The 26,368-nt window shown below is 41.1% G+C and overlaps 1 protein-coding gene across 1 annotated transcript; it reads left to right on the top strand.

Annotated features, from left to right (window-relative positions):
• Window positions 1-1,681: 1,681 nt before the first annotated feature.
• Window positions 1,682-25,032, top strand: LOC118769354 (guanylate-binding protein 1-like). The gene is made up of 9 exons (XM_036516386.1): window positions 1,682-1,868; window positions 16,937-17,064; window positions 18,994-19,103; window positions 19,791-19,984; window positions 22,251-22,493; window positions 23,107-23,387; window positions 23,594-23,794; window positions 24,301-24,403; window positions 24,824-25,032. Exons 1-9 carry the CDS (start codon window positions 1,688-1,690, stop codon window positions 25,030-25,032), a joined length of 1,650 nt encoding a protein of 549 aa, XP_036372279.1. The 5' UTR covers window positions 1,682-1,687.
• The last annotated feature ends 1,336 nt before the right edge of the window (window positions 25,033-26,368 follow it).

The following is a 26,368-nucleotide window of genomic DNA, read 5'->3' as shown; positions in this document are numbered from 1 at the left end:
ATTTCTTCGTTTCTGTGGCACACTTTTTATTTCACATTCGCATCATCTGGCGAACTCTGGTGCGGTCCCACTGATGAGAAAGCACCTGAACCAACCAGGACCAAAACTATCCAGTATCTGTGACTGTATACATTGGCAACCTACTAATGCTGTTTTATTGCCAGGTACGTTAAATTGGATTGTATATGTGCTTGAAATGTATTTTTAGCCAGCTAGTTCTGATATCCCAAGCTAGCTAAAGTGGCTACTGTATTTTGAGCTTTGCCAGGTAATTTGATATTGTTGCCAAAGACAAAATGAGTTCTAGCAATACGTGTAACTGTACTGTGTAGCACTAAAAACTATCAACATTCAATATGTAATATGTAAAACTATACGATGAAAAGTTCAATATGTAAGTATATGGTCATATTGTGCCCCTTATCTTCATGCTGGCGAGTGGCGACGAGTGTGGAACCGGAGACGCGTTACATTATTGTACTGTATATATTGACAACCTAACTTATGCTGTTTTATTGCCGGTGCTAATTGAACACGCACTGTGAACCCAACCCATCCTGTGATTCCTGCGAGAGTAGCGTCGCATCAACACATTATTTTCCAGCCGCAGCCACGCCTCATTTTCAAACTGTATCATTTTCCTAAAGTGATAAATGCAAACGATGTAACAAACGATGACCAGGACCAAGATCAACCTGCGTAGTTGTCCTTCCATCTTGAAATTGGAAAGTGGCGCCTTAATTTATTTCCGGAATAAACACCAAAAGTGACCAATGAGTGACCAGTTTGGTCCGTTTAGAAATAATGCCATGTGAAACCGAACCTACGTGATTATGCAATATTGTAACAATTTATTCCCTGCTGCAGACCAAAGCAATCGAACTATAGGTCTGAAAATGCCCTAAGGCACACTTTATTTTGGGGAAATCAATATCCCATATGGGCAACTTGGTACCACTACTGGTAATAGAACTCTTCAGGGGAACACCTATAGGGTTTACAAGCCTCTGTGAAAGAACCATGTGACAAACAATACCTCCATCATTCTTTTCTGCCATACTGCACCAATTCGTGATAATTGTCATTTTAACCACTTATTCTAATCCGTACAATATAAAAAGAAATGAAAGTATGAGACACCAGATGTAAGAAAACGGCACCAAGTTATAAAAAAAATACATTTAGGAAATATTGATTAGCACTACTAAGGGATAGTGCTTGTTCAGTTTGTGACTTGGCTTCATTTTGCTAAGCAATTTCAGTGACAGAACTGTTTTATTATTGTCTGGCTTACTTTTTGTACTTTTGAGTAACATATACAGTTTTTTTTTCTCTCTAGTGGAGACCATTTACATCCAGTTCAAGCAAACAGAGAAATAACTGTTATTTAAAGAATTCTTGGTCTACTTTTTTGTCCAAGTGATTTTAGGTAATACATCATAGGCTTTCCTTCCTTGTTAGGTATGAGCCAATTTCATTATTAGTGTTATTATTATCAGTTGTAGTAGTTTTTTTTTTAGCAATCATCATGAATCCAATAATAATAATAAAAGTACTGCTTAATGCTTCTAGGATATGTATTTATATAAAATACAGATTTAAAAATCCTCCTGTTAGTTTTTTTTTTGACATTCATACTGAGGCAGATAAGTTTAACAGCTTATTCTGTTTTTAGGTAAGTGAAACCATGGAAATGGAACAGCCACTGTGTCTGATTGAGTGTACAACAACAAATCAACTGCAGGTGAACCAGGAGGCCCTGAAGATCCTGAGCTCCTTTGAGCAGCCTGTGGTGGTGGTGTCTATTGTGGGCAAGTACCGCACTGGCAAATCTTACCTGATGAACAGACTGGCTGGGAAGACCAAAGGTAAGACAGAGCAAATGTAGAGTAAACCAATTATGAACTGAATATTAAAGTGTAAAGACAAAGGGAAAAGGAGACTAACTCCACTGAATCATTGTTATGACCCCGTCTAGGGTGGGATGAACATAAACTAGATGTCGTCCGACCCCTGCTACCTGACCAAAACATGCACACACTGCGTATTTCACGTCAGCCTTTTTTTTTCTTTTTTCTTTGAACAAAAAATACTTCAGGGGTGAGCCAGGCCAAAATAACAACTAACAACAACAACTAACAACAAAACTAACAGGGGAAGAGCTAGCTAACCTACTGAAAAAATAAAACAAAATACAGAACAACTTCCCTAACTACCTAACTAACAAAAAATAGGGAAAAATGGTCATTAAACAAAAAATGGCACCCACCTCCTACAAACGTTCAGGCTGACATGGAAAAAATCACAAAGGTAACAAATATAAGTTATAGACAATAATACGGACACACACATCCACACTCCAGCAAACACTCGCCGGCAATGTAAGCAGCAGTGGCATTTGCAGCAGGTTAAAAGAGGTCCTGGTCCTGCCCAGGTGCCGCTTTTCAAATCTCTTGGCCCATCGATTGGCCCATCTTCCGGCCAATCACCGCAATGCGACAATCGTACCGTAACCTGGATGGGGAGCAAGAGGAGGAGAGAGAGATACACACACACGAATGTATTCTAGGATGTAACACTCAAAAACAAACATTAATGTTTGTACACAATATGGCACCTAAAATGAACCAAATCAATCACACAGTGGTAATTATTTTGCACCCCAGAAGTCACCCACATATGGCTTAAAAACACAAGCGGGTTGTGGTCGGTGTAAACCATGATGGAGAGAGTGCTTGAACCAAGATATACTTCAAACTGCTGTAGCGCCAGCAGGAGGGCCAAGGTTTCCTTCTCAATGGTACCATAATTGATTTGGTGTTTGGTGAACTTTTTAGAGTAGAAACTAACAGAATGGTCAATGCCAGAGGAATCCTCCTGCAGCAAAACCGCACCAGCAGCACTCGCATCCACCCCTAATTTAAACGGCTGGACGAAATCTGGAGCAGCAAGCACAGATGCGTTACAGAGCAGGGACTTCACCAAGTCAAACGCACGTTGACACTCCACCGTTCACACAAACTCTTTATCTGCCCGAAGCAGGTCAGTGAGCGGAGACACAACACTAGAAAAATTACAGCAAAAGGCGTGGTAATAACCGGCCATGCCTTGGAATCGTCGCAAGTCTCGCCTCGTTGTGGGCACAGGAAAATCCACGATGGCAGCGACTTTAGCCTCCGCAGGTCGCACCTGATCTTGGCCAACCTGTTTACCCAAATAGGTGACTCACACTTTGCTAGGTTCAGTGTGAGCGAAGCGTGTCGCAACCGCCCAAACACAGTGGAAAGAACCTCCATATGTGCAGCCCAAGTGGATGTATAGGCTTCACAGTTTTGCACTTCAGCCAGCACCAGGTTCATCAACCTTTGAAACGTGGCGGGCGCGTTCCAAAGACCGAGTGGTAAAACTGTGTCCAGTAAAAAACTATCTGGAGTAATGAAGGCAGATACAGAGTTAATGGTACCTGCCAGTAACTTTTAAGCAGGTCCAGTTTGGTTACGAACCGCGCAGTAACAATCTACACAGTCCTCCATGCGAGGTAATGGGAAAGAATCTGCTTTGGTTACTGCGTTTACTCTCTGGTAGTTGGTACAGAACCGAACTGTGCTGTCAGGCTTAGGCACTAAAATACACAGAGAGCTCCATGGACTAGAGCTTGGGATGGCAAAACCATTCTCTAGCAAGTATTCAACCTATTTCTGCATCGTGATCTTCTTTGCTGGATTCACACGGTAGGCATTCTGTTTAATGGGAGAATGTTCACCAACATCGATGCCATGCAACAGCACAGAAGTTTGAGTCGGGCCATCAGAAATATAGATGGATGGCTTTGAATCAACTGTATTATGTCAGTACAGGCTGATACAGACAGGTGCAACAAGTGTGACTCCAGGTCTCCTAAAATTTCCGAGTTCTGTAGCCATGACACTAAGGCACTACGGTTTCCCGGAGCAGTTTCGAATCGTTTGCCCAAACACCAATTCAGAGGGACTGAAACCCAGGGATTCTTGCACCGTCTCCCGTGCAGCAAACAACACCAGTGGAAGCCCGGACTTAAGGCAATATGTGCGCAGCATGGATTTGAGCGTTTGATGGAATCGCTCCAGTGCGCCTTGAGACTCAGGATGGTACGCACTTGACGTCTGATATTTGACAGACAGTTATCGCAAGACCTGAGCAAACAATTTCGAAGTGAAATTAGTACCTTGGTCAGTTTGTATCACCTCAGGTAACCCGAAGGTCGAGCAAAATTTCACCATGAAGACCTTTCTGTTTGTTGTGTATGTAAGGCTTGTCATTTTCAATGTTCAATATCTCGCCAGAAAACGTAAAATTAGCTCCACAATAGCGATGAAAAATTTCCCTATATTTTTGCATCACCAGTGGTGAAAATGAAAATGAAAATGGATGGTACTTGCCAAGAGTCATTGAATGCCCTGGTGTTGCTACCTTACATAGTTCTTAGGAAGACCTTCAAATGAGGCTGTGCTGGACCCACTGATCTAGACTGTGAAATATCTGCTTATTGTAAATGAACAAGATTAATCTTTTTTACTTTAGCAATTTTTACTTCAACATGAGATTAATTGTGGTAATGCTGCAATTTATTAATGTTACAGCATACCGTGACATCCAGGTAAGGCAGTATGTGCCATGATGTTGGATCCAGATGGAAGTGCAAGTCTGATTAGATTAATGGAAGTGTCTTTTGATGGACTTTGTCACTGTCATCACTGTTGCACTGATGTGCAGGTGTTGGAGGGTTCTGTCTGTATCATTGTCTGAATGCCACTGGTCACTCCCAGGCAGAGTGCCTGAAGACAAAAATGCAATGACAGTAATAGCTGGTCTTGTGGATTACATTATGTCATCAGTGTCATCTTTTACTTGACTGATTTACTTTTACGCTTAAACTTGAGAACAGGTTGTGTGCAGTGTGGTGTTTATCTATGTGACAAGGAGCAGAGTGAACCCAAATGCAGAGAGAACTCGGGACAGAGACAGAGACAACATGGAAATTCAAGACTGAGCATAGACATGAACAAAGGGCAGGAATTAAATAACAGTGAACTCAGGTGTAAACCATAACAGCTGAAACACAGTAACTAAATGAGACGGAGAACACAGGATGTGGCCATCTGTTAGCCAACCAAGGAAGCAACAGCTGCATTCCTGACAATCTATATCAGTGTTTCTCAAACTTCTCCTGGAGGACCCCTTGTCCTGCATGTTTTAGATCTCTCCCTGCTCCAACACAGCTGATTCAAACGATCAACTTTTGAACTCCTGAAGCTGCTTAATAACAAACTGATCATTTGAATCAGCTGTGTTGGAGCAGGGAGAGATCTAAAACATGCAGGACAAGGGGTTCTCCAGGAGGGGTTTGAGAAACACTGATCTATATGACAATCTACATTCCTGACAATCATATCCATATGGATATGACTATTTGCATAGTTCAGATGTGCCAGTGCAAAGGAGTATAACTGAAATTTAATCTTTTAGCACCATTTTTGGTATGTGTTTTGTGTGTGTTTTATGGGTTCTATTAGTCCATGTGAAACAGTCTTTTTTGTCTGAGAGGCTTCACTGTTGACTGGCTTCATTTAATTACATTTACATTTACATTTATTCATTTAGCAGATGCTTTTATCCAAAGCAACGTACAAAAGTGCATATAGTGGGCAAACAAGCAGAAGGGCAAGATGTGTACAGGTCATACAGTGCAGATAGTGCTGAAGCTGAGCGTGAGGTCGGTATAGCGAGCCAGAACTAATCTGATCTAAGATTAGACACATATTGTATACAATCACAGGGACAATAACGTACCGCTCTACTACCTAGGCAAAAACGTGCAGAATACAAGGTAAGAGACAGAGTTACAAGTACAAGCTAGGAGTTACAAGGTCAAAGTTACAAGGTCAAAATGGCAAGGGTATCAGTCCAGGTAGAGTCTGAAGAGGTGTGTCTTCAGCCCACGTCTGAAGGGTTGGAGTGAGGTTGTTGTTCTCAGGGGCATAGGGAGTTCATTCCACCACTGGGGAGTGATGATGGAAAAACAACGTTGAGAGGAGCGTGACAACACACGTTGTCAAGTGTGTGTGTAGGGTAGAATGAGGTCCTGGAGGTAGGTCGGGACGGTCTTTCTTGCAGCAGAAAAGGTGAGGGACAAGGTTTTGAAGCGGATCCTGGCTGCGATTGGGAGCCAGTGGAGGGATCTCAGTAAGGGGGTGATGTGGGAGAACTTCGGGAGATTGTAGATCAGCCTAGCAGCTGCGTTTTGGATGAACTGCAGCGGCTGAATGGTGCAGGCTGGGAGGCCTGCAAGGAGGGCATTGCAGTAGTCCAAGCGGGAGAGCACGGTGGCCTGGACAAGCAGCTGGGTGGAGTAGGTGGTCAAAAAAGGGCGGATCCTCCTGATGTTGAAGAGGAGGAATCGACAGGAGCATGTTGTCTGGGAGATGTAGTCAGTGAAGTCCAGCCTGTTGTCAAGGGTGACGCCCAGGCTCTTCACAGAAGTGGAGGAAGTTACTGTGGTACCCTCAACAGTAACTGAGAGTTCTTGAAGAGGAGAGGGCTTGGCTGAGATGAACAGTAGACCGGTCTTGTCCAGGTTAAGCTTGAGGTGGTCGGAGGCCATCCATCTGGAGATGTCAGCCAGGCATGCAGAGATCTTTTCGTTGACCTGGGGGGGTGGAGGGAGGAAAAGAAAAGATTAGTTGAGTGTCATCAGCATAGCAGTGATAGGAGAAACCATGTGAATTAATGACTGAACCAAGTGAGTTGGTGTAGATGGAGAAGAGGAGGGGTCCCAATACAGAGCCCTGGGGGACACCAGTAGTGAGGGGAGTGGGTGTGGAGGTAGAGCCTTTCCAGTAGACCTGAACCAGGAAAGGGAGGTCCCAGAGATACCAATCTTGGAGAGCTTGGCAATGAGCAGCTGGTGATTGACGTTATCAAATGCAGCGGAGAGGTCAAGGAGGATTAGGACCAAAGACAGGTCAGAGGCTCTAGCTGTGTGGAGGGCCTCACCACCAGGAGTGCCATTTTGGTTGAGTGGCCGGGTCTGAACCCAGACTGGTGGGGATCCAGGAGGTTGTGCTTGTGGAGAAAGGGAGACAGTCGGTTAAGTACAGCACGTTCAAGGAATTTGGATACAAATGGGAAGAGAGATACAGGATGGTAATTGTTCATGTCAGATGGGTCAGCGGTAGTTTTTTTCAGCAGGGGAATAACCAGAGCATTTTTAAGATCTGTGGGAACAAGACCAGTAGTCAGAGATGAGTTGATGATGGGGGAGAGATATGGGGCGATCTCACCGGATACAGACTGGAGGAGGGTGGAAGGAATGGGGTCGAGAGGGCAGGTTGTAGCATGGTGGGTTGTGATGACTTGAAGAACTTCTGAGTTGCTGAGTGTAGAGAAGGAGAACAGGTGTTGGCTGGATGCCTTTCTGGTGGTCATCAGAGGTCATCAGAGGATGTGGATTTCCTCCACCTCCTCTCGGCAGCCTGCGGTGCAGCTCGGAGCAGAGGAAGTCGGTCAACCATGGGGAGGACGGCAACGGCCATGGTGTCCTGGAGATAAGGGGACAGAGAGCATCTAGAGACTGAGACAGACATGTGTTAAAGACAGTTGTAGCAGCATTAGCAGGCATGTTTGAGAAGGAGGTTCCTCCTAAAGGTAGTAGTGGGGATGCCAGAGGAGTTGATAGTGGCAGGGAGAGAGAGAAAGAAAGATACAAAGTAGTGATTGGATATATGGGGGGGGGGGAGTCACCATGAAATCAGATGTGGTGCAGTTCTTTGTGAGCACAAGGTTGAGCTGGTTGCCGGCTTTGTGGGTTGCAGGAGATGGGGAGAGGGCGAGGGAGAACTGGCTTTGCTTCCTATGATTTCTGGGGAAATCATAATAATGCATTCAGTATTGTTAATGTTCATTGGCATGTACGAGTCAGTACAGGTTAGCTATGTAGTTAGTTGCAAATCAGTATTGATTCTGTTACTGCTCATTTCAAGGCAGTCCAGGTTAGCTAGCTGATTAGTTAACATTCGTTCACATACCAGAGACACCAAGTTACATTTCAGCAGCAGTATCATCAAAATCAGGTTGCCAAGTTAAACAAACTCCCAAATAATGTAACAGTCCAAATAAATCAGTTCTAACTAAACATGTTGACTAACCTGTTTAGTCTCATTATATTACATTACATTACATTCATTTAGCAGACGGTGTAATCCAGAGCGACTTCCAGCACAATAGAACATAAGTGTATGCACTCAATTTAACAAGCAACAGTGTCAGTTCAGGCTAATAACATTCTCAGACTAGAGAGTGTAAGCATAACATAAGATGCATTTTTGATTAGTTGTAGAGATTTGATTGTACAGGCAGAAAGGCATGCAAAGAGGGAGTTGCAGTAGTCCAGGCTTGAGAAGACCAGGGCCTGAACTAGGTGCTGTGTTGAATACATAGAAGGATTGGGAAACGAAACTTGGTTTCAAATTATAACCGAATCCAAAATGCCAAGGTACCCATAAAAAAACTGAATTTTGGTTCTGCTTATCGGTTCCTAAATGTGATAACCCTTTATTATTGGAAACAAAGGCAACATATCTGCAAGGACATACGTAGCTATCTGGCCGGACCTGTCTATACGTGACTACGTCACGCATCAGCATATCCATTTGTTTAGCCCTTTCACGTGTCCGGTCATACCGGTATGATTAGCTGTTTAGCGCATATGCTAAAACCTGTACGATTAGAACACTAGATTGGAAAAATTCTAGCTAATTTTAGCTTTGAGGAAACAGCAATTTAACGTTAAAAATATAGCAAATGCTAACTGAAAACTATGAGAAGCTTAATAACGCTGATGAAAACATAGCAAACCGTGTAATGTAAGGCGCGCTACATAGCATAAAAATAAGTTACGTGCGACAGGGTTAAAGACAAGTTAGCATGCATGGCTAATGTCACAACAGTGTGAAAAATGGACCGCGGTAAACGGTCAAAAGTGTGGCTTCACTTTAGAAAAGAAAACGATGACAAGGCAAAGTGCAATGCATGTGGGAAGCTAATTAGCTGGAAGTCAGGTTGCACATCAAATCTGACCAAACATTTAAGGCAGCACAGCATCAATCCGAAAGACTGTACAGTGTTTGATGTCTTGCAATAAGCAAGAATAAGCAAAATCGGAATCAGAATCCATAAAATTCAAACGATACCAACCCTAAGTATAATCCTTTTTACATTTGCTTGTTTTGATGGTTAAAATTACCTCTGAACGAGGTGTTTATTTGTTGATAGTGGGGATAGTGTGTGATGTCCGTGACTAGTAAAATATAGGACAAGTAAAGATGCATGTGTTTGTCACCAGAACACTAAAATAGTCTCTCCAAAACAACTAGCAGTTAGTTTGATTAACTGCTCTAGATTCATCTTTTTTTAATGCACATCTGTGGATCATACATTTTTATTGTATGTATTTAGTAAATACTATTTACTTTGTGAATGTTCGGTTAACGCTTAAAAGAATAAAGATATTTTTGTTATCTAAACATTTGACCTCTTTTTTACCATTTTGGAATTGAGGTGGGGAATCGATAAGAATCGGAATCGATAAGCAGAATCGGTGATGAATGGAAGAAGACTGGGAGTGACGCTCTGCTGGAGAGGTGAAGGAATGGGATGCAGGACACAGGCAGTCAGTCAATGAGATGTAAGGACAAGAACAACATCAGCATCTCAAAGAGGGGTAAATTTAGAGAGGGGAAGGGTGGTTAGTGGTAGGGAGGAAAAAGAGGAAGAAGCGAGAGAGGAGGGCTGTGGGAATTGGAGGGAGTTACGAATGTTTACAGTCTTTAGGTTGTAATGACCTGCAAAGTCATCTGCAGAGAGATCAAAGGGGGTAGGGGAGAAGGAGGATTAAGGAGAGAAGAGCAAGTAGAAAATAGTCTGCATGGATTAGAAAGTGAGCTTTGAATTTTTGATTCAGAAAAGGAAGCCTTTGCCAATGTCACACTTGCAGAGAAGGCAGAGAGGAGTGGTTGACAGTTCAGGAGATTGGTGGAGGAGCTTCTATAGAGGGCCTTGGTGGGCTTCTTTGCCTGGGGCCCCCCAGAGCCTAGGATCGCCACAGCTTTTAGATCTGAGATGGAGCTGTCCTTGAGGAAGACAGATTCAGCTGTTTGCCTGCCTTGTGTGTTGGAGGTGACTGCATTAGGGTGAATTCAAAGGAGTGGAGCAGTGGGAGGAATCCAGAAGCTTGAGAGGTCTCCAGGTGAATTTTGAAGTCCCCCAGTAGGATCAGGGGGGTTCCATCTGGGAAGGAGCTGAGGAGAATATTCAGTTTGTCAAGGATGTCTCCTGGGGGGAGGTGGTCTGTAAACAACAGCAATACACATTCTAGAGGGATTAGTAACAGTAACAGCGTGAAATTCAAAACAGGAAATAGATGCGAGAGAGGGAGTGCAGTTGTGGCGTAAACTGATAGTAAGGAGTTAGATGAAAACAAACCGCTATAACTTAGACTACGTCACCCTTGCTTATAGGGGCAAGGGACCCTTGCGATTACCAGAACTGGGTTCCCCAGAAAGCAGGCATCCAGAATAACCAGGACAAGAGGCTGAGGTATCAAAAATATCCTTTATTTTTATAAAAAATAAAAATAAATAAATAAAAGGAATCATCATGGGACCATAAGTGGCAGTCCAGAGATTACATAGACACCACTAAGGGAGGGATCGTACCAAACGCCAACCTGTGCATGGACACCATACAGGGCAGCAATGTGCTACGCTCTAACCATGTTAGACTGGGCAAAGTGAGGGCATGAAGGGCCTACTACCACAGAAGGCATTTCATACTACACACTATTCTCATTCAAAGGGTAGCAAAACACCATGAAAACTTCACTACTCTCCTGTAATTATACATAGAAACCCAACCCGCATTCCAATCTCACTGCATACGTGTTAATTTAGGCCTGAATGCCCACACTAAACCCAGTATACAAATATACAATTTTTGCTAGTCCAAAACCAACTGGCATTTCCTACAGCGGCCCCTATATCAGCCACACGCAGGCAACAATAAGTACAATTATCCCAACAGGTTTAAAGCACTGGTTGTAACTTGAAGAAACTATAGTGGACCAGGAACATACACACTAACTAGGCCCTCACCCTAGGCGCCATTAGCCCAGAGCGTGTAGTGTGCAATTAACAATTTAAAGAAACTACATACAAGTAGGTGCCTACCAGCCACACCTTTAACAGTAGGGTTAGCCCAAATGCTTAATATGCAGCCAATAATTTAAAGAACCTACTTCAGGCGCCCACTAAAGACTCCAGTAAAAGCAAGCACTACTAGCGATAGCTATATGGCGCCAATTTGAAGAAACTAAAAGGAGTTGGAAGACATACACTAACCACACGGTCAGAGGTGGGTATAGTTATCCAAAAATGATACAGTACTGCCAGTATAAAGAGATTACCACACAAAGGCCCGGTGTTCTTTAAGTACTCCAAATGTTACATATCAATTTAAAGAAACTACACAGATCTAAACGTGCGTGGACCAGCCACGCACACATAAGAGGCAGAGCTAGTTATCTCATATCATGGGAAAAGCAGCGGCAAATGAGTGGGCCACCTGCTTCACAGGGTCAGTACTGAAGGTTATTTCCTCGTGCACTGGCCACTGCAGTAAGAAAGAATACACCCGGTCTTAAAATAAAAACAATACACCGTTTATTGCAGGCGTTAACTTCTGAAGTCAGAGTTTACTACCTGAGATGACAGTCCTCCTGAATATCTACCCTACGCTCTCCCTTGGGGAAGTAGCACTTAACGTGCAGCTAGAACACATATTACAGCATGTGAGTGGTCCAGCATAATGCAGAGAAACCTGCAAATTGATATAAAAACCTCCATGCACACCAATTTACTGCACATACTGCTTATCAAGCTGCACCTGCCTAAACGGCACATACACACAGGCTGTCCTCCAGACTATTCTGCACCCTGCAAGTTACTAAAGGTAGCAGTGCTAGGGGAGAAGCATCAAACATCTATCACTGCCGTATCCATAACACACCATGATTCCACATTAAACCAAAGTATTAAAAAGCTTGCAATAATGCTAGCTAGCCAAAAAAGATTTTAAACATACCGAGGGAATGAGGTCGTACGCCACCTTGCCCGAAGCACTTCTGTACAAATGTGAACTTGATGCTCTTGCGATATGCCCACTAACGCAACAACGCCAGTGTCAGCTCTCGCTCCCCTCTTATTCCCTCCCATCCCCCCCTGGGTCCTAAAACCATGCTGGGTACACAGAGAATTTCCAGGCCTTGGATATAAGGAGCCTCGTACCTCGGCCAGAGGGGTTGAGGACTGTGGGAGAATGAGATTGCAGCAGAGCGGGCTGCTGGGGTTGCAGTGTTGTCCAGGGTGATCCATGTCTCTGTGAGGACAAGGACCTGGAGAGAGAGGAGGAAGGCATACTCTGTGATGAAGTCAGCCTTTCTGGTTGCAGACTGACAGTTCCACAAGCTTCCAACAATAGGCAGGTTGTCAACAGAGGTCAATGTCAAGTAGACAAGGTTTGAGACATTTTGAGACCAAGGAGGACAGTGACGACAAGTGCGTCTTCTGCAGGAGACGATCACAGGGAATGGATGATGCATAGTACATTGCTGTTCACCCTGATGTTCTCCCTCAATAGACTCCCACAGATAGACTCCCTTGTTTTTGTCCGACTGAGTGTTCATCTGACCAAGGCTGCTGGAACAGCTGTTAACTACTAATGCAGTTGTGGAGACACTCTTCTAATGACCTGCTCAATCAGCCTCTAACTAAATAGCGCTGCGTGGAAAACTAACATGCCTCGCTAATTATCAAAACAATAAAACTAACTTGGCAGCAAACAATAACACGCAACAAACAAAATAATACAGCTTTGAAAACAATGTTAAAAGCTGCAAACTATAGTTTCAAATCTCAAGATAATGTGAGTAATAGCTTAAAATAATGTTGTTTACACTAATTGGTAATCAAAAGTGAATTTAATCTGATCTAGAAGAACACTGACACTCACTCTACAACTAATGAAATACACTCTTCTGTCTTCCCCATTGTTCTCTCTTTTAGTCTGACTGGTCCTCGTAGTGGTTGTTCAGTTTGTTGTTTTGAAATTTAATGCTTTGTAGTTTTCTGGTTCTGGGTGTGAATGCCACTGAGTACCCACTGAGTATCAGCTTTCCCACACCAAATGATACTTGAGGAAAGTCTAATACTGATATCAGATCAGCTTTCACTTGAACAACGTGCCACTGGTCCTACCTGATTGAGTTGATCAACTTGACTAACAATTTATCAGGTGTCAGAATTTCTGGGGGGTTAGCCACTGAGGTGGTAAATCAGACATGGTCCAGGTTTAAAACCAGCTGCACCATTATAAGGCTTTTCACACTGGACTTAGCCGAGGGCTAAAAGCATTCTTAGAACCTTCTTAGCCCCAGGCTAAGGAAGCTGTTAGGCCCAGGCTAAGAAAGCTTTCACACTGGCACAATCCTGGCACATTCAAAAGTGGGCTAGCCCCGACTTTAGCCTAGGGCATGCTGGCCCTGCTCCGGAGCAGGGTTAGCCCCGAGTTTACGGGGTTATCCCCTGAAAATCGACTAATCACGGGGCTAAAAGGTGCCAGTGTGAAACGGGGCTAAAATAAACGATGGACTTTTAGTCCGGTTTTTGTTGTCCAATCACACGACTTCTTCGTCGTGTCATTACAGTTATGTTTACGTTGTAACTACTACCAACCGAAACAGGCAATATTCAGATGTTAAAAGTACTGTACCTAGCAAGCTAGCTAACTTAAAACAACAATATGTCCGGAACAGACTTAAACAGATCTAATTGGTCGCGGGCGGAAACGGCATTGTTCCTGAGTTTGTGGTTGGAAAAGTGCGTTCAAGACAAACTAGACGGAACATGCTGCAACAGAAAGGTTTTCCACCATCTGTCAGAAAGCTAGCAGAGGCAGGTTTCAATAGGACACCGGAACAACTCAAACAAAAGCTCAAAAAATTGGGGTTTCAACACCGCTCTCACATAAAGCCCTGCTAATGGTGACGCTACTGCTTGCTGTTAAAGACTAGTCACGCGTCATTCTAGAATGTAAACATTAGTCGCGTGTTCCAACTGACATTTAACCCAGGGCTAGTAGAAGAGCAGTCTGAATCGTATAGCCCTGGGCTTAGGTTAACCCTTGGTTAACAATGTGTGTGTGAAAAGGGGTGAAGTTATCCCAGGGTCAACTCTTAGCCCAGGGCTAACGATCCAACAATGGCTGGGATCCTGTCCGGGATAGCGGTGGGTAAGTCAGCCAAGACTTCCTCCTCTCATTGCTGTCAGGCACCCTGCAATTTATCAGTTGTTTATGAATTGGTTTGATGATATCAGTGAAGTATCCCCTATCCTTCAGTGTGCTCTTACTCTGCTGGAGTATACTGTGTGCTCTGTAGTGCAAAAACAGCTTTGTCCTGCTCGCAAATCTAGTATAACTGCTGATTCTAAAACAGGGTTGCATTAATGGGGAAAAGTAAAAAAAAAGACAGGCTAGTATATTCTGTTCAAGCAACATGCTGGGTGATTTAGAGAAAGTACCAAAATACCTTAAAAAATAAAATACATTAACTTATGGCAGTATGGACTGACAGGATTATAGGGCATAAAGTCTAAACTTTTTTATATATATTTCCAACTAATGGATGATGCAAACTTTGAGCAATTGGCTACTTAGCTAAATTATTGAACTGTTTTTCAAAAAGCATTCACTATGGTGTAAAAATATAGTTTCCCCATAATTTGTCAAAGCAACCTTTCACTGAAAAGGAAGCATATTCTGGCAACAAGATCGGTTCCTTCATATGTCAGAGCTTGCTGCAACAACAAACCTTTCCTTGAAATATCTGAGGCTTTTAAGTGATGGCTGCCAGAAAATCAAAACCTGGAAAGTTCCTGTTACCCTATCATCGTTCAGTACACATCTCTGTGGTACATACTGCAGCATTTCTTTTCAAGAGTGACAGAAAAAAATAGATAGCCTCTTTGAGTTTAATATAACACATCCCATAATGATACTGTGGTGAGCTGGGGTTCTATTGTATAGAAGAAAAAGGCTGAAGCATTTGTGCTTTTTCAAGGTACTCTATTCCATCTTTAACAAGACAGCCCACAAACACACATTTATTTTACAACCAACAAAGGAGAAGGGGGAAGGGAAGTCAACAAATGGCAACACAAACCACTTAACGGTGACACCCTACCAAACTCAAACAATCATGGACAATGAAAGCAAAGGACCTAAATAACATAACCAATATAAACAATAATTAAACAAACACATAACTAAGCAGTTAAACAACAACAAAACTGTATATGGTGCATTGGCCGGGAATTATGGGTAATGTGCCGCGGGTAAGTCCCAGCTCACTACAATATTATACTGACTGATAACCATATGTCCCTCACAATGTTGCCAAATTGGTTATTTTTCCTTCTTGAAATATTCACAGATACAAAAGCTGGTAAGGTTTTTCTATGCTGATGTAACGGAGTGTGCCCGAGTGGAGAGGTGGTCAAGACTGAAGGAGGGACAACTGCCGACAAAAGTTTCCAATTTGAAAACTTTTTATTTTACTTTAGGCTACCGGCAGGGTTACAAGCATGCAAACACACTAGACAAACAAACAAAACACTTTGGCAAAGAAAAGGAAAAGAACACTGAGACAATGCCCATATTCTAACTAGGCCCTATTACAAAGGTCCCATGGCATGACCTCTCACTTCAGAGGCATCTCCTCGTCTGAGCTACACAGCAGCCATATAAAACCCCGGTCTCATCCATTGCACAGAGATAAATCAGTTAACTACTAAACACAATATTTCATTGATAACAGCACCTAGGCAAAACACCTTCCTTACAAAGAATCAGGTGTTTATTTTATCAATGCCCTTAGACCCTTCTTTAACGATTAAAATAAATTTGCACGGAGCACCCCTGCACCAATGAGCGCTTCCTTATCGGAGCGCGAAAAGAGCGCAGAAAAAGCTTCCCCGTCCTGCACCCCAGTTTGCTCGCTCACACCCAGAAGACAACAGGAGTACAGGAACCACCAGTAAGTAGATACATACATTTAGAACCAGCATAAATAACAGCCAACTAGCAAGTGTTCTGATGTTCAATGTGCGCACTAAAAGAACTCTTACATAGCCGCTTTAAATAAACTGCGATTCTAAATTAATGTACCGTGTTTTGCGTCTTTCCTTGAATCTGATACATTACAACTTTTAATTGTTATCTCAGACTCTAACTAAACCCCAGACCTACCAACAAATATATTAACATCATAGAAACCGACGGTAAAGCATTATTTGCGGTTTCATCAAGTCATTGTTCATGTGGAGGCGGAAAAGCCACCGATCCCAGTGACGGACGCGCTGCGCATTCATACAGCTGGATATTTACCAAAGCAATTGTGGGTTCAGTACTTTGCCCACGGGTACAGCAGCAGTGCCCCAGTAGGGAATCAAACCTACAACCTTTTGGTTACAAGTCCTGCTCCTTAATGACTATGCTACACTGCCACCCCTGCAATCTCTGTTTCAGAATTAGGGGGACAATCTCTCAGTGAAATCATCAACTGCTTCACATCATTTGGAATGCATGGAAGTTACTTTTAGGTTGATGTTTGTTGTACATCAACAGATTAAACAAAATTAACATGTAATGTTGCAGGGGTGTGTAACTCAGAGCCTTTCCTACATGTCTTTTTGGAATAAGGACACACAGCTTTCTGTCACAGTGCAGCTTTCCTTTGAAGTTTGTAGTTTAGGGTTGTACTGATCCAACTTTCTGTCATTGGCTTCAGGCTTCCCTCTGGGCTCGACTGTCCAGTCTGAGACAAAGGGCATCTGGATGTGGTGTTTGCCTCACCCCTACAAAGATGACCATACACTGGTTCTGCTGGACACAGAGGGTCTAGGAGATGTGGAGAAGGTGGGTCAATAGTAAATCGGTAGGTCAGTAGGTCAATAGTTGAATTTCATGAATTTTACAATTTTACAAACTGGTTCTTTTCATGTAGAAATTAAAGTTTTGTTCTGGTATATTTTATTTAATAAGCAGTAAAGATCCTCTGGTGTGCAGTAGTTACAGGCCTGTGCCCCTCATTTCCACAGAACCTAAACTATAGCCAAAGTCCTTGTCACTAGAGTGCAACCTTATTTGGGAGAACTGGCTAATGATCCAGCTAGTCAGCTGAATTCATAACAATCACAATAGAAATGTCTCCTTCATGTTATTAATATAACTGAAATTATACAACAGGCAGCAATCTTTCACTGGGTGCAGACAAAGTATTTAATGGTGTCAGGGTTTGCAGGGAAAGGACCCAGGCGCAGACAAAACAGTTTGCTAAGATGTCCTTTAATCAAGGGTCCAAATGCACAGGAAAAAATCATAGTCAAAAGAACAGTCCAAATTGGTAGCCAAAAAAATCCAGAGCTAAAAGCAGATAGCATCAAAAAATGGCAGGCGAAAGAGTAAATCTGGGACAGGCAGAGACAAACACCAAATGGATCAGAACTTACAAAAGACGAGAACGACACAGGAACTGAGATGATCAGGCAAAGAACAACGGAAACAGCAGGGTATATATACACAGGCTGATGATGAGTACACAGGGAACAGATGCGCAATAAGCACAAAAGCAAATGCATGGAAAAAAACAAGCAAAACACAAACCCACACTGACAGACAGGGAGAAACAAGCAGCTCAGGCTGGAGTGCTGACAGATGGACTTGAATGGGGTTGTTTTTCTGGGTATTACTAGAACATTATGGATTTGGTCCTAGTGTGGTCCTATAATACACCTGAGTCTCAGCTTTCTGAATCTTTTCATCTGCAATATGATACCAGGCAAGGGTATCTCCTCCTCCCAGCACTGTTCTGTTTGTTATTATTATATAATTATATGGTCATCTGATAAAAGTAAAATGTAAGGACCTGGGTGAGACCTGTATAGTTGTGAGAAATAGAGGAATTTGGTGTACACTTGGCATTTATATCCTCAAATAATCCATTTTATCAATTTATTCACGTTAAGCTTGCTCATAAAGCAACTCCACTTAAAATGAAGTTGGCTCCAAATCCACTATGTCTAAAGTCTTTTAATTCTTATAAAGGTTCCTATTTATTTGTATGTTTTGGGAAAGTGAAAAATATCCATCTTTTGGCGTCAGATATTCAACATATTTAGCAGTTAAGCATTAACTTACCCAACCATCCACACCTGTTTCTGTTTAATGATGACTTGTCTCTCCATCTCATTGTAATCCAAAATCATTTCATGCTTGGACCGACAGCTAGGAAAACTATTCTCTCTCTCTCTCTCTCTCTCTCTCTCTCTCTTTCTCTCTCTTTCTCTCTCTCTCTCTCTCTCTTTGCCTGTGTGACTAAATCATTTTAAAAAAATGTTCAAACTGAACGTTCAGTAGCCTGTATTAATAAAGCCTGACTCACTACTTTTCAAGCCTGGGACATTGCACATCAAAAACTAATGAAGATATCTTGTGCTCTAGTGATCCAGCACCCCCCATATATGTCTGTGGGATTTAACTGCTGCGTTTTGAAATATCATGGCAATGTGTCCATTTTATGAGCTATTTTTTTTTTATTATTCTGTATATGTATTTGTATTCTCAAGTTCTCTCACTTTATGTATAGTTCTGTACAATGTGGATATGTGTATTTCTGTGTAACCCCTTCTTTTTTGGTAAAAATAATAAAATGATCACAAAAAAAAATAAAAATTCTACCCTGCAATTAATTTACCTTTTAAACAGTAAATGCCTGTTGTACTGTGTGGAGTTCCAACATGTTGTCCATTCAAGACATTATCCTTAAAAGAATTCTCTTTTCAACAGGGAGATGAGAAATATGACACATGGATTTTTGTACTGGCTATCCTCCTGAGCAGCACCTTGATCTACAACAGCATGGGCACCATCGACAATGATGCAATAATGAAACTACAGTATCCTTATGACCAAGTAAATCCTAGTGCGCCAGGGTGTGAGGGCATGGTTTATAACACACACCCATAGGACGCTTTCAGTTATTTTAACATGTTAAGGACACTAACCTGAACCTTGGTCAGATACTAGTCAAAAAAGTATTGGTTGTATCATGATACAGAATTACTTTCTGAATAGGACAATGGAAATCTGGCTGTAGTAATTCAGTACTAATCGATGTTGGATTGTTTGATCAATATAGAGGATTGAATTAACAAAACTGTCAAATTAACAATTATTTTAATTAACACAATTAATATTTGCTGGCCTTTGTCATAATATTTTGCTGTTCAATTCAAGTCTTTTCAAGTTTCATTTTACCAGATTTGTTTGCAACACAGTAAACCATCACTGTCAGGACCCCCTGAGGTCATCCTGTTCTATGTGTTTTCCCCTGTCTGTCTTTGTTTTTGTTGATTAAGATTTGCAGAAAAAAAGGTAAGGACAGTTCCATTGAATTCTGATTATTTTGGTAAAATATTTGCAGATGTGAACATATTTTTCCACTGATTCTGTTTAACCCTTGCCATGGCTAAACCATAATATTGCAATAGCAATTAACATAGCAAATAACCTAGCAATTTGCTATGTTATCACCCTTGAAACCTTTTCCTGAGTTATTCTTCCATAATGACAATGTTGAACAGGTTTATGACAGAGTTGACAAAGTTCATCAAGGTGAGATCCAGCAGTGAAGATGAGGATAAATCCTCCTCCGAGTTTGTCCATTTCTTCCCCTCCTTTGTGTGGGCAGTGAGAGACTTCACTCTGAACTTGAAGCTCAGTGGAAAAAAAATCTCTGCTGATGAATATCTGGAGATGGCTCTAAAACGTAAAGAAGGTAAGCAACCAGAAAGAAGCCAAAGGACAGAAAGAATAAAAGAGGACAGTAACACAGGTTTCAGCTCTCCATTTGAACACAATATCTCATACTCCTTATCTAGTGCAATCTGAGAATCTGATAAGCATTCAGAGTATCTACCATTTGTGGAATGGACAGTCTCCTGAAGTTCCCTGTATCCTGGTGTGGATATGGAGCAACTGTCTCGTGTTCCTGTACATCATGTCTCTTGAACTGAATGCTGTCCTGTCAACTGTGTGCTGCCAGTGAAAACAAATGAGCCAAATGATGCATACACAAAACTAAACACTGACCAGGCATCGCAACAATCTGAAAAAAATAAAAAAAACATTTGTGACCAATAGGAGTCTAAAAACCTTCTACCTGCAGCACAACACCACTCCCAGCTTTAAGTGATGGGAGAGCAGTATTTAAAACTTGAAGGAAAAGGTGCTGTACAGGAACTATTCAGCTAAATGAACAGATGGATGTGGTTCACAATCAAAATAAATCAGGACAGGAGACTGATATTTCACAGGGCCCCCTTAGAATTAGAACTTTAATCCAATATGATAAACCATTGTGCCAATTACCAAATAAGAGGGAAGCTATGATTGTTACAAACATGCTTCCAGTTTCCCAGAGCCCCCCCCCCCCAAAAAAAAAAGAAAGGACTTCACTACACATGAGAGTAATACACATGATTTAAAAACAAAAACGAGAGCTACACATCCTTAGGTTTATAAATTGATTTGCGCAATCAGTAGTGAGTACGTCATACTGCAACAAACAATTGCCTTAATCCCAACTTGAAATATTGTACAATGTCCAAGATATTGACTCTGTCAGAAGACATAAATGTTGGAACCCTAGGTCTGGTGACCTATACTATCTATAGACTTTTTTTTGAACAACAGTTCTGCTCCCTTCCCCTTATGGTGCAGTGCATGCTAAGGTGCCTGCTCTCCTATCACACATGACACACACACACACACACACACACACACACACACACACACACACACACACACACACACACACAATAGCCCCCAGTAACACATTGTAAAAGCTACAGTAATAGCACTGAGGCGTATCAATCCGATTCCAAAACACTATAGAAAAAACAGCAACAAGTTAAAACAGTGACTGAGCAATGCACCTGCCATGAAATACAAATTAGTGATACACTTAGTTTCAGGATTGCAAACATTATTGAAATAGAACTACTAACCCAGGTCCTTAATAGCTTATACACAAGCTGACCCAAAGAACAGTACTATGTGGGTGCATCTGCACCATTAGTTAAATAGTTTGAGAAAAAGATAAAGGAAAATAACCATTCAACAGAGCAGTACACACAAGCAAGTCTGAAATTCAAGGGCCTTGCCAAACTTCCAGCCTTAGTACTAATTGCCCCTTTTCCACCGTAGCCAAGGGCTTGTCATACTGGTCAACTCACTATAAAGATTTGATCTAAACCATGAATTTAACAGCTTTCTAAGCATTTCAACCAAGGACTGAGCACGATGTTAGACAAAGCTTCTCTTTCACTGGAAATGCATTGGCTAGAGAATGAGAATGTGTGATTAGAAAACCTAGCTGGGCAACAGTGTCACTAAAAAAAAGTATCACCGTAATGAGTTCATTAACAAATAAAGAAAAACAGTTTTATGCTGAAGACTGGCAAAATCCACAAAAGATGGGAATTTCATGAAATTACCTCTGCATTAAACTCTGCCTGTAGAAAAGTATTACTAAGGCTTTTCATAATACTGATCTGATGCATGCTATGGCACTTTAGCTACATCGGGCTACTTCACACAGCATGTACTCACTACAGGGTAGATTGTTGAAGACTCACACTTTATATTCAACAGCCAAATATACAGTATAGTCCTCAGTGAAATAAAGGAAGTGATCATGTAAGTATGGTTACTGTACATACTTAAACATTAGTTGCTGCATAAAATTTACCAACTGTATATTGTCACCTTCTGGTAAGCAACTGCTTTAGCCACTACATAGAAACATACTAGGCCAGTGTTCCAGATGCAGAGTGACCAGAATCCTTAAGAACCTGCCCCCTAAAAAATTGAGATGATTAAAAAAAATGAGTAAATCTCTATGCCCTAATCATGAACCTTTCAAAAAAGTTTTTCATGTGAATATCAGTGACCAGATTACATTTTTTCTTTTCTGAAGATGGTGATTTTTTCCATTGGGTATCAGATGAATTAATCAACATTTTTATTCCTCTTCCATCAAGGTGATATTAAGCACACTGCTGCATATAATGCCCCACGTGAGTGCATCAGACAGTATTTCCCCCAGCGGAAGTGCTTTGTGTTCGACATGCCTTCCTCAAAGGAGAAACTACAGACATTGGAGCAAATGAGCAGTGATGACCTAGATGCTACCTTTGTCAGTCAAACAACTGACTTCATCAGTACCATTCTCAGATGGACTGAGAAGAAGGTTGTTGATGGGAAAATGGCTGTCACTGGGAATAGTATGTATAGTGTGTATGTTGTACAGATGATTACATATCTCCATAATGCTCGCCATACATAAAGCAAACAAACAACAAACTAGTTTAGTATCACTAAGAAGATGTAAGAGCATGACTTAAGTACAAGTTAATTACCTAAACTTGAGAAACTGAAACTAATTTCAAGTGGGAAAACAATTATTTGAAAACTAGTCTTTGCTAAGGTTAGTGGTGGAAAATAATTTAATACCATACAGAACATGTACAAACCAGTCGATCTGTCAGAAACTTCGAAACAAATTGGTGCAATTGTGCTCTTAATTTGTCTCATGGCTATAGGGGGTAAACATGTAGGGGGGTATACAATCAAACAACCAGGTAACAAACCAGTCAAAGTTAGGTTGTTGCACCTGTGTTACGAGGTTAAATTTGATTGACACAGCTGCCTTTTTTAGCAAGATTTTTTACCTCATCTGGTTGAGTAATGCTAAAGCCTAAACAGGATTTATCCTGTAGGATTCCTATCTTTTATAAGAGCTATTTCACATTTTGTTGTTGTTTTGTTTAAAGTTAGTGGAGATTACTTTTATTCATAGGTTCTCATTATTGATATTTCTTTGCTGTGTGCCTGCAGTGCTGGCTCATCTGGTGGTTACCTATGTGGACACTGTTCGGAGTGGGCAGGTTCCATGTCTAGAGAATGCGGTGTTGGTCCTGTCTGAAATCAAAAACTCCAAAGCTGTTCAGCAGTCGCACACCCTCTACAGGCAGCTGCTGGGAGAGCAAGTGAAGCTGCCCACTGAGACACAGGAGGAGCTCTCCAGTGTTCATGAGGATTGCAAGAAGGAGGCACTGCAGCTCTTCATGGACCACTCCTTCAATGATGATGACCAGCGCTACCAGAGAGAACTCATTGTAGGCTTACACTATTTCACAACCAATGTACCAGAATGTATTGTGTCGATTGTTTGAACCATTGTTTTAATTCAACACAGTTTGGCACAGTATGCCATTCAGTGCTACTAAAGAATCATGCATGTATCTGAAATATGGAATAGCAGTAATTAATACTACCAGTGACCATTGCTGTTATTGACTTAGTTGCTTCTGTGTTTTGACAGAAGCACATAAATGATGATTATGAGAAAAAGTGTCAGGAAAACGCAGAGTGTTCCCAGAAACACTGCACTGATTTACTGAAGCAGATGTTGCGTTGCCTGGACACAGACTCCTTCAAGAGACGAGGAGGTTACAAAGATTACATGATCCAGCTGAACATCATAATTCAGAAATACAAAGATACACCTGGCAAAGGCATCAAGGTACCATCTCAATGTCAATATTCAAACTTAAAACTTGCTTGTGACAATCCTCAAAGACAAAACATTGTTTGTGTATGAAAATGGTAAATCTGACCTTTGTAAGTCAATATTTTAAAGATTATACTCACACTACCCTTATCAGAAAAAGACTTGTTTACTAAGTATAGTTTTTTGTTATGCTAAGAAAGATGGGTGCATTTAAAGTTTGGAAATTTGAGCAATTCTGAAAACCATTTTGCCATTGGATTTACATTTATTTCCCCTCCTGGGGTAAATACAATTGAACACACTGTGTCAAACAATACAAGAATAGCTGAGGCAGAATAACAAGGCAGAGACACAACATCAAAATAACACCAAATAACTTAAATGACTTCATTGTGGAAATTTGAATTTGTATGTGTAATGTTATGCAATTGTTTTCATTAGCATTACTTTCATTGTGATATTTAGTGAAATAGTAAAATCGTAGAAATGCCTACCTTTAATAAAATTCCCTGTTACAGGGTGAACATGTATTGGAGGCTTTCATGGAACAAAATAAGACAATTCAAGGATTCATCCAACAAGAAGACATCCGCCTCACAGAGAAAGAGAAGGAAATAAAGGGTAATATCCACAGTGTGAGGGAATGTAAACAGAGAAAAATTAGAATATCCCACATGAAATTAAACACTTGAGAATATGGTCTGTGGGAAACTATTACATAAAATATGCTATTGCTTCTTGTGTTGTTGGCTTGTAAATGTAAAATAGACTATCATAGCTACATATAGCTAAAATGAATTATTTTTATGCACATTATTTTTAAGTAATGGTGAGCACTAGTGATGTCAGTGAAGTGAAATAGCAGCAGCTGGTTTACAAAAACAGGTTGGACAATCTCTGTCCCTGAAATAATCATTCTGTGCTGATGCTGATTTGATTTTTAAATTGCTACTTAGTAAAATGAGTGCTTGGGAAATCTGGATTATGACACATGTAAGAATGCAGTGTTAACCTTGTCTCACATCAACAACTCCATTACAGTAAAGGAGTCATATGCCCACTACAAGCAGCTGATGGAAGAGCAAGTGAAGCTGCCCACTGAGACACAGGAGGAGCTTGACAGAGTTCATGAGGAATGCAAGAAGGAGGCACTGCAGCTCTTCACGGACTGCAACTTTGAGGATGAGAACCAGCTATGCCAGAGAGAACTCATTGTAAGAACTATTTCACACCCAGAATGTATCATGTAGACTCTGTGAACTTCTGATTTTTTACATTTGAAGTTAGTATAGCTTGACAAAAGATGCCATTAGATGCCAGTAAAGAATCCTGTACATATCTTAACTTTCTTGCAGCATTGCTAATGTTTATGTTTGTTAACAGAGCCTTATAAATGAAGACCATAAGCGGATGCGTAAAGAAAATACTGACATCTCTGAGAAATGCAGCACGGATCTACTACAACAGCTGTCAGACAGACTGATTCCAGAATCATTTGTGAAATCTGGAGGTTATACAGCCTACCAGAACCATCTAGACACCATTATTAAGAAATACAATGATACACCTGGCAAAGGCATCAAGGTACCACCTTAATGTCAATACTGAAACCTAAAAGTTGGCAAATGTCAAGCATATAATGTTCTTCAATGAAAAAATGAAAAATTCATAGTTATGAAATCATACTGACATTTTTACATCTTCTGTTGACTAACATTGATAGAATGTTCACAATCTGAACCTCTGGAGAAACGCTTGTACCTACTATTATTGTTCTCATTACTATTTTTTTCATGATGTCATTTAGAAAAATGATCAGAATACCTGCCTATTCTCATCCAATAATCCAATAAATCATGTATTATAGGCTGGAAATGCATTGGAGGTCTTCCTGGAAAAATGCAAGACCATTCAAGAAATCATCAAACAAGCAGACAAATGCCTAACAGAAAAAGAGAAGGAAATAAAGGGTAATATGCATCTAATTAGGGGATGTAATCACAATCATAATATTTCCATAATATTCCATGATTCCATAATGACAATTTTCTTATGGCAATTCATATCCAATATATGCCATTTTTTGTGTTGTTTTCTTGTGAATGTAGAAAGTAGTAATCATTTTTACACATAATGAAAAAAACCTTTTTTTTTTTTAATTTACTTTTAACAGTAGTGAGAATTAGTGATGAGGTATTGAAAAATACCCCTTGCTTACATCCAAGGTTTATGGATTATTTAATCATTCCTGGAATAATCGTTCTGTTTTGAAGTTGACCAGATATCTACATTATTTATAGTTATTAAAATGAGGTCTTGGGAGATCTGGGATGTAATTCGTATGGTTGCATGTCTGTTGTTCGTATTGTTGACGATGTCTGACAATGATAACTCCATTACAGTAAAGGAGTCATATGACCACTACAAGCAGCTGATGGAAGAGCGAGTGACGCTGCCCACTGAGACACAGAAGGAGCTTGACAGAGCTCATGAGGACTGCAAGAAGGAGGCACTGCAGCTCTTCATGGACTGCAACTTTGAGGATGAGAACCAGCAGTGCCATAGCAAAATTGTTGTAAGCTTGAA

This window comes from Megalops cyprinoides, chromosome 22 (genome assembly GCF_013368585.1).
Source record: "Megalops cyprinoides isolate fMegCyp1 chromosome 22, fMegCyp1.pri, whole genome shotgun sequence".
Lineage (NCBI taxonomy): Eukaryota > Metazoa > Chordata > Actinopteri > Elopiformes > Megalopidae > Megalops > Megalops cyprinoides.
The sequence above is the reverse complement of the archived record's forward strand: the minus strand, read 5'-3'. Positions and strand labels throughout refer to the sequence as shown.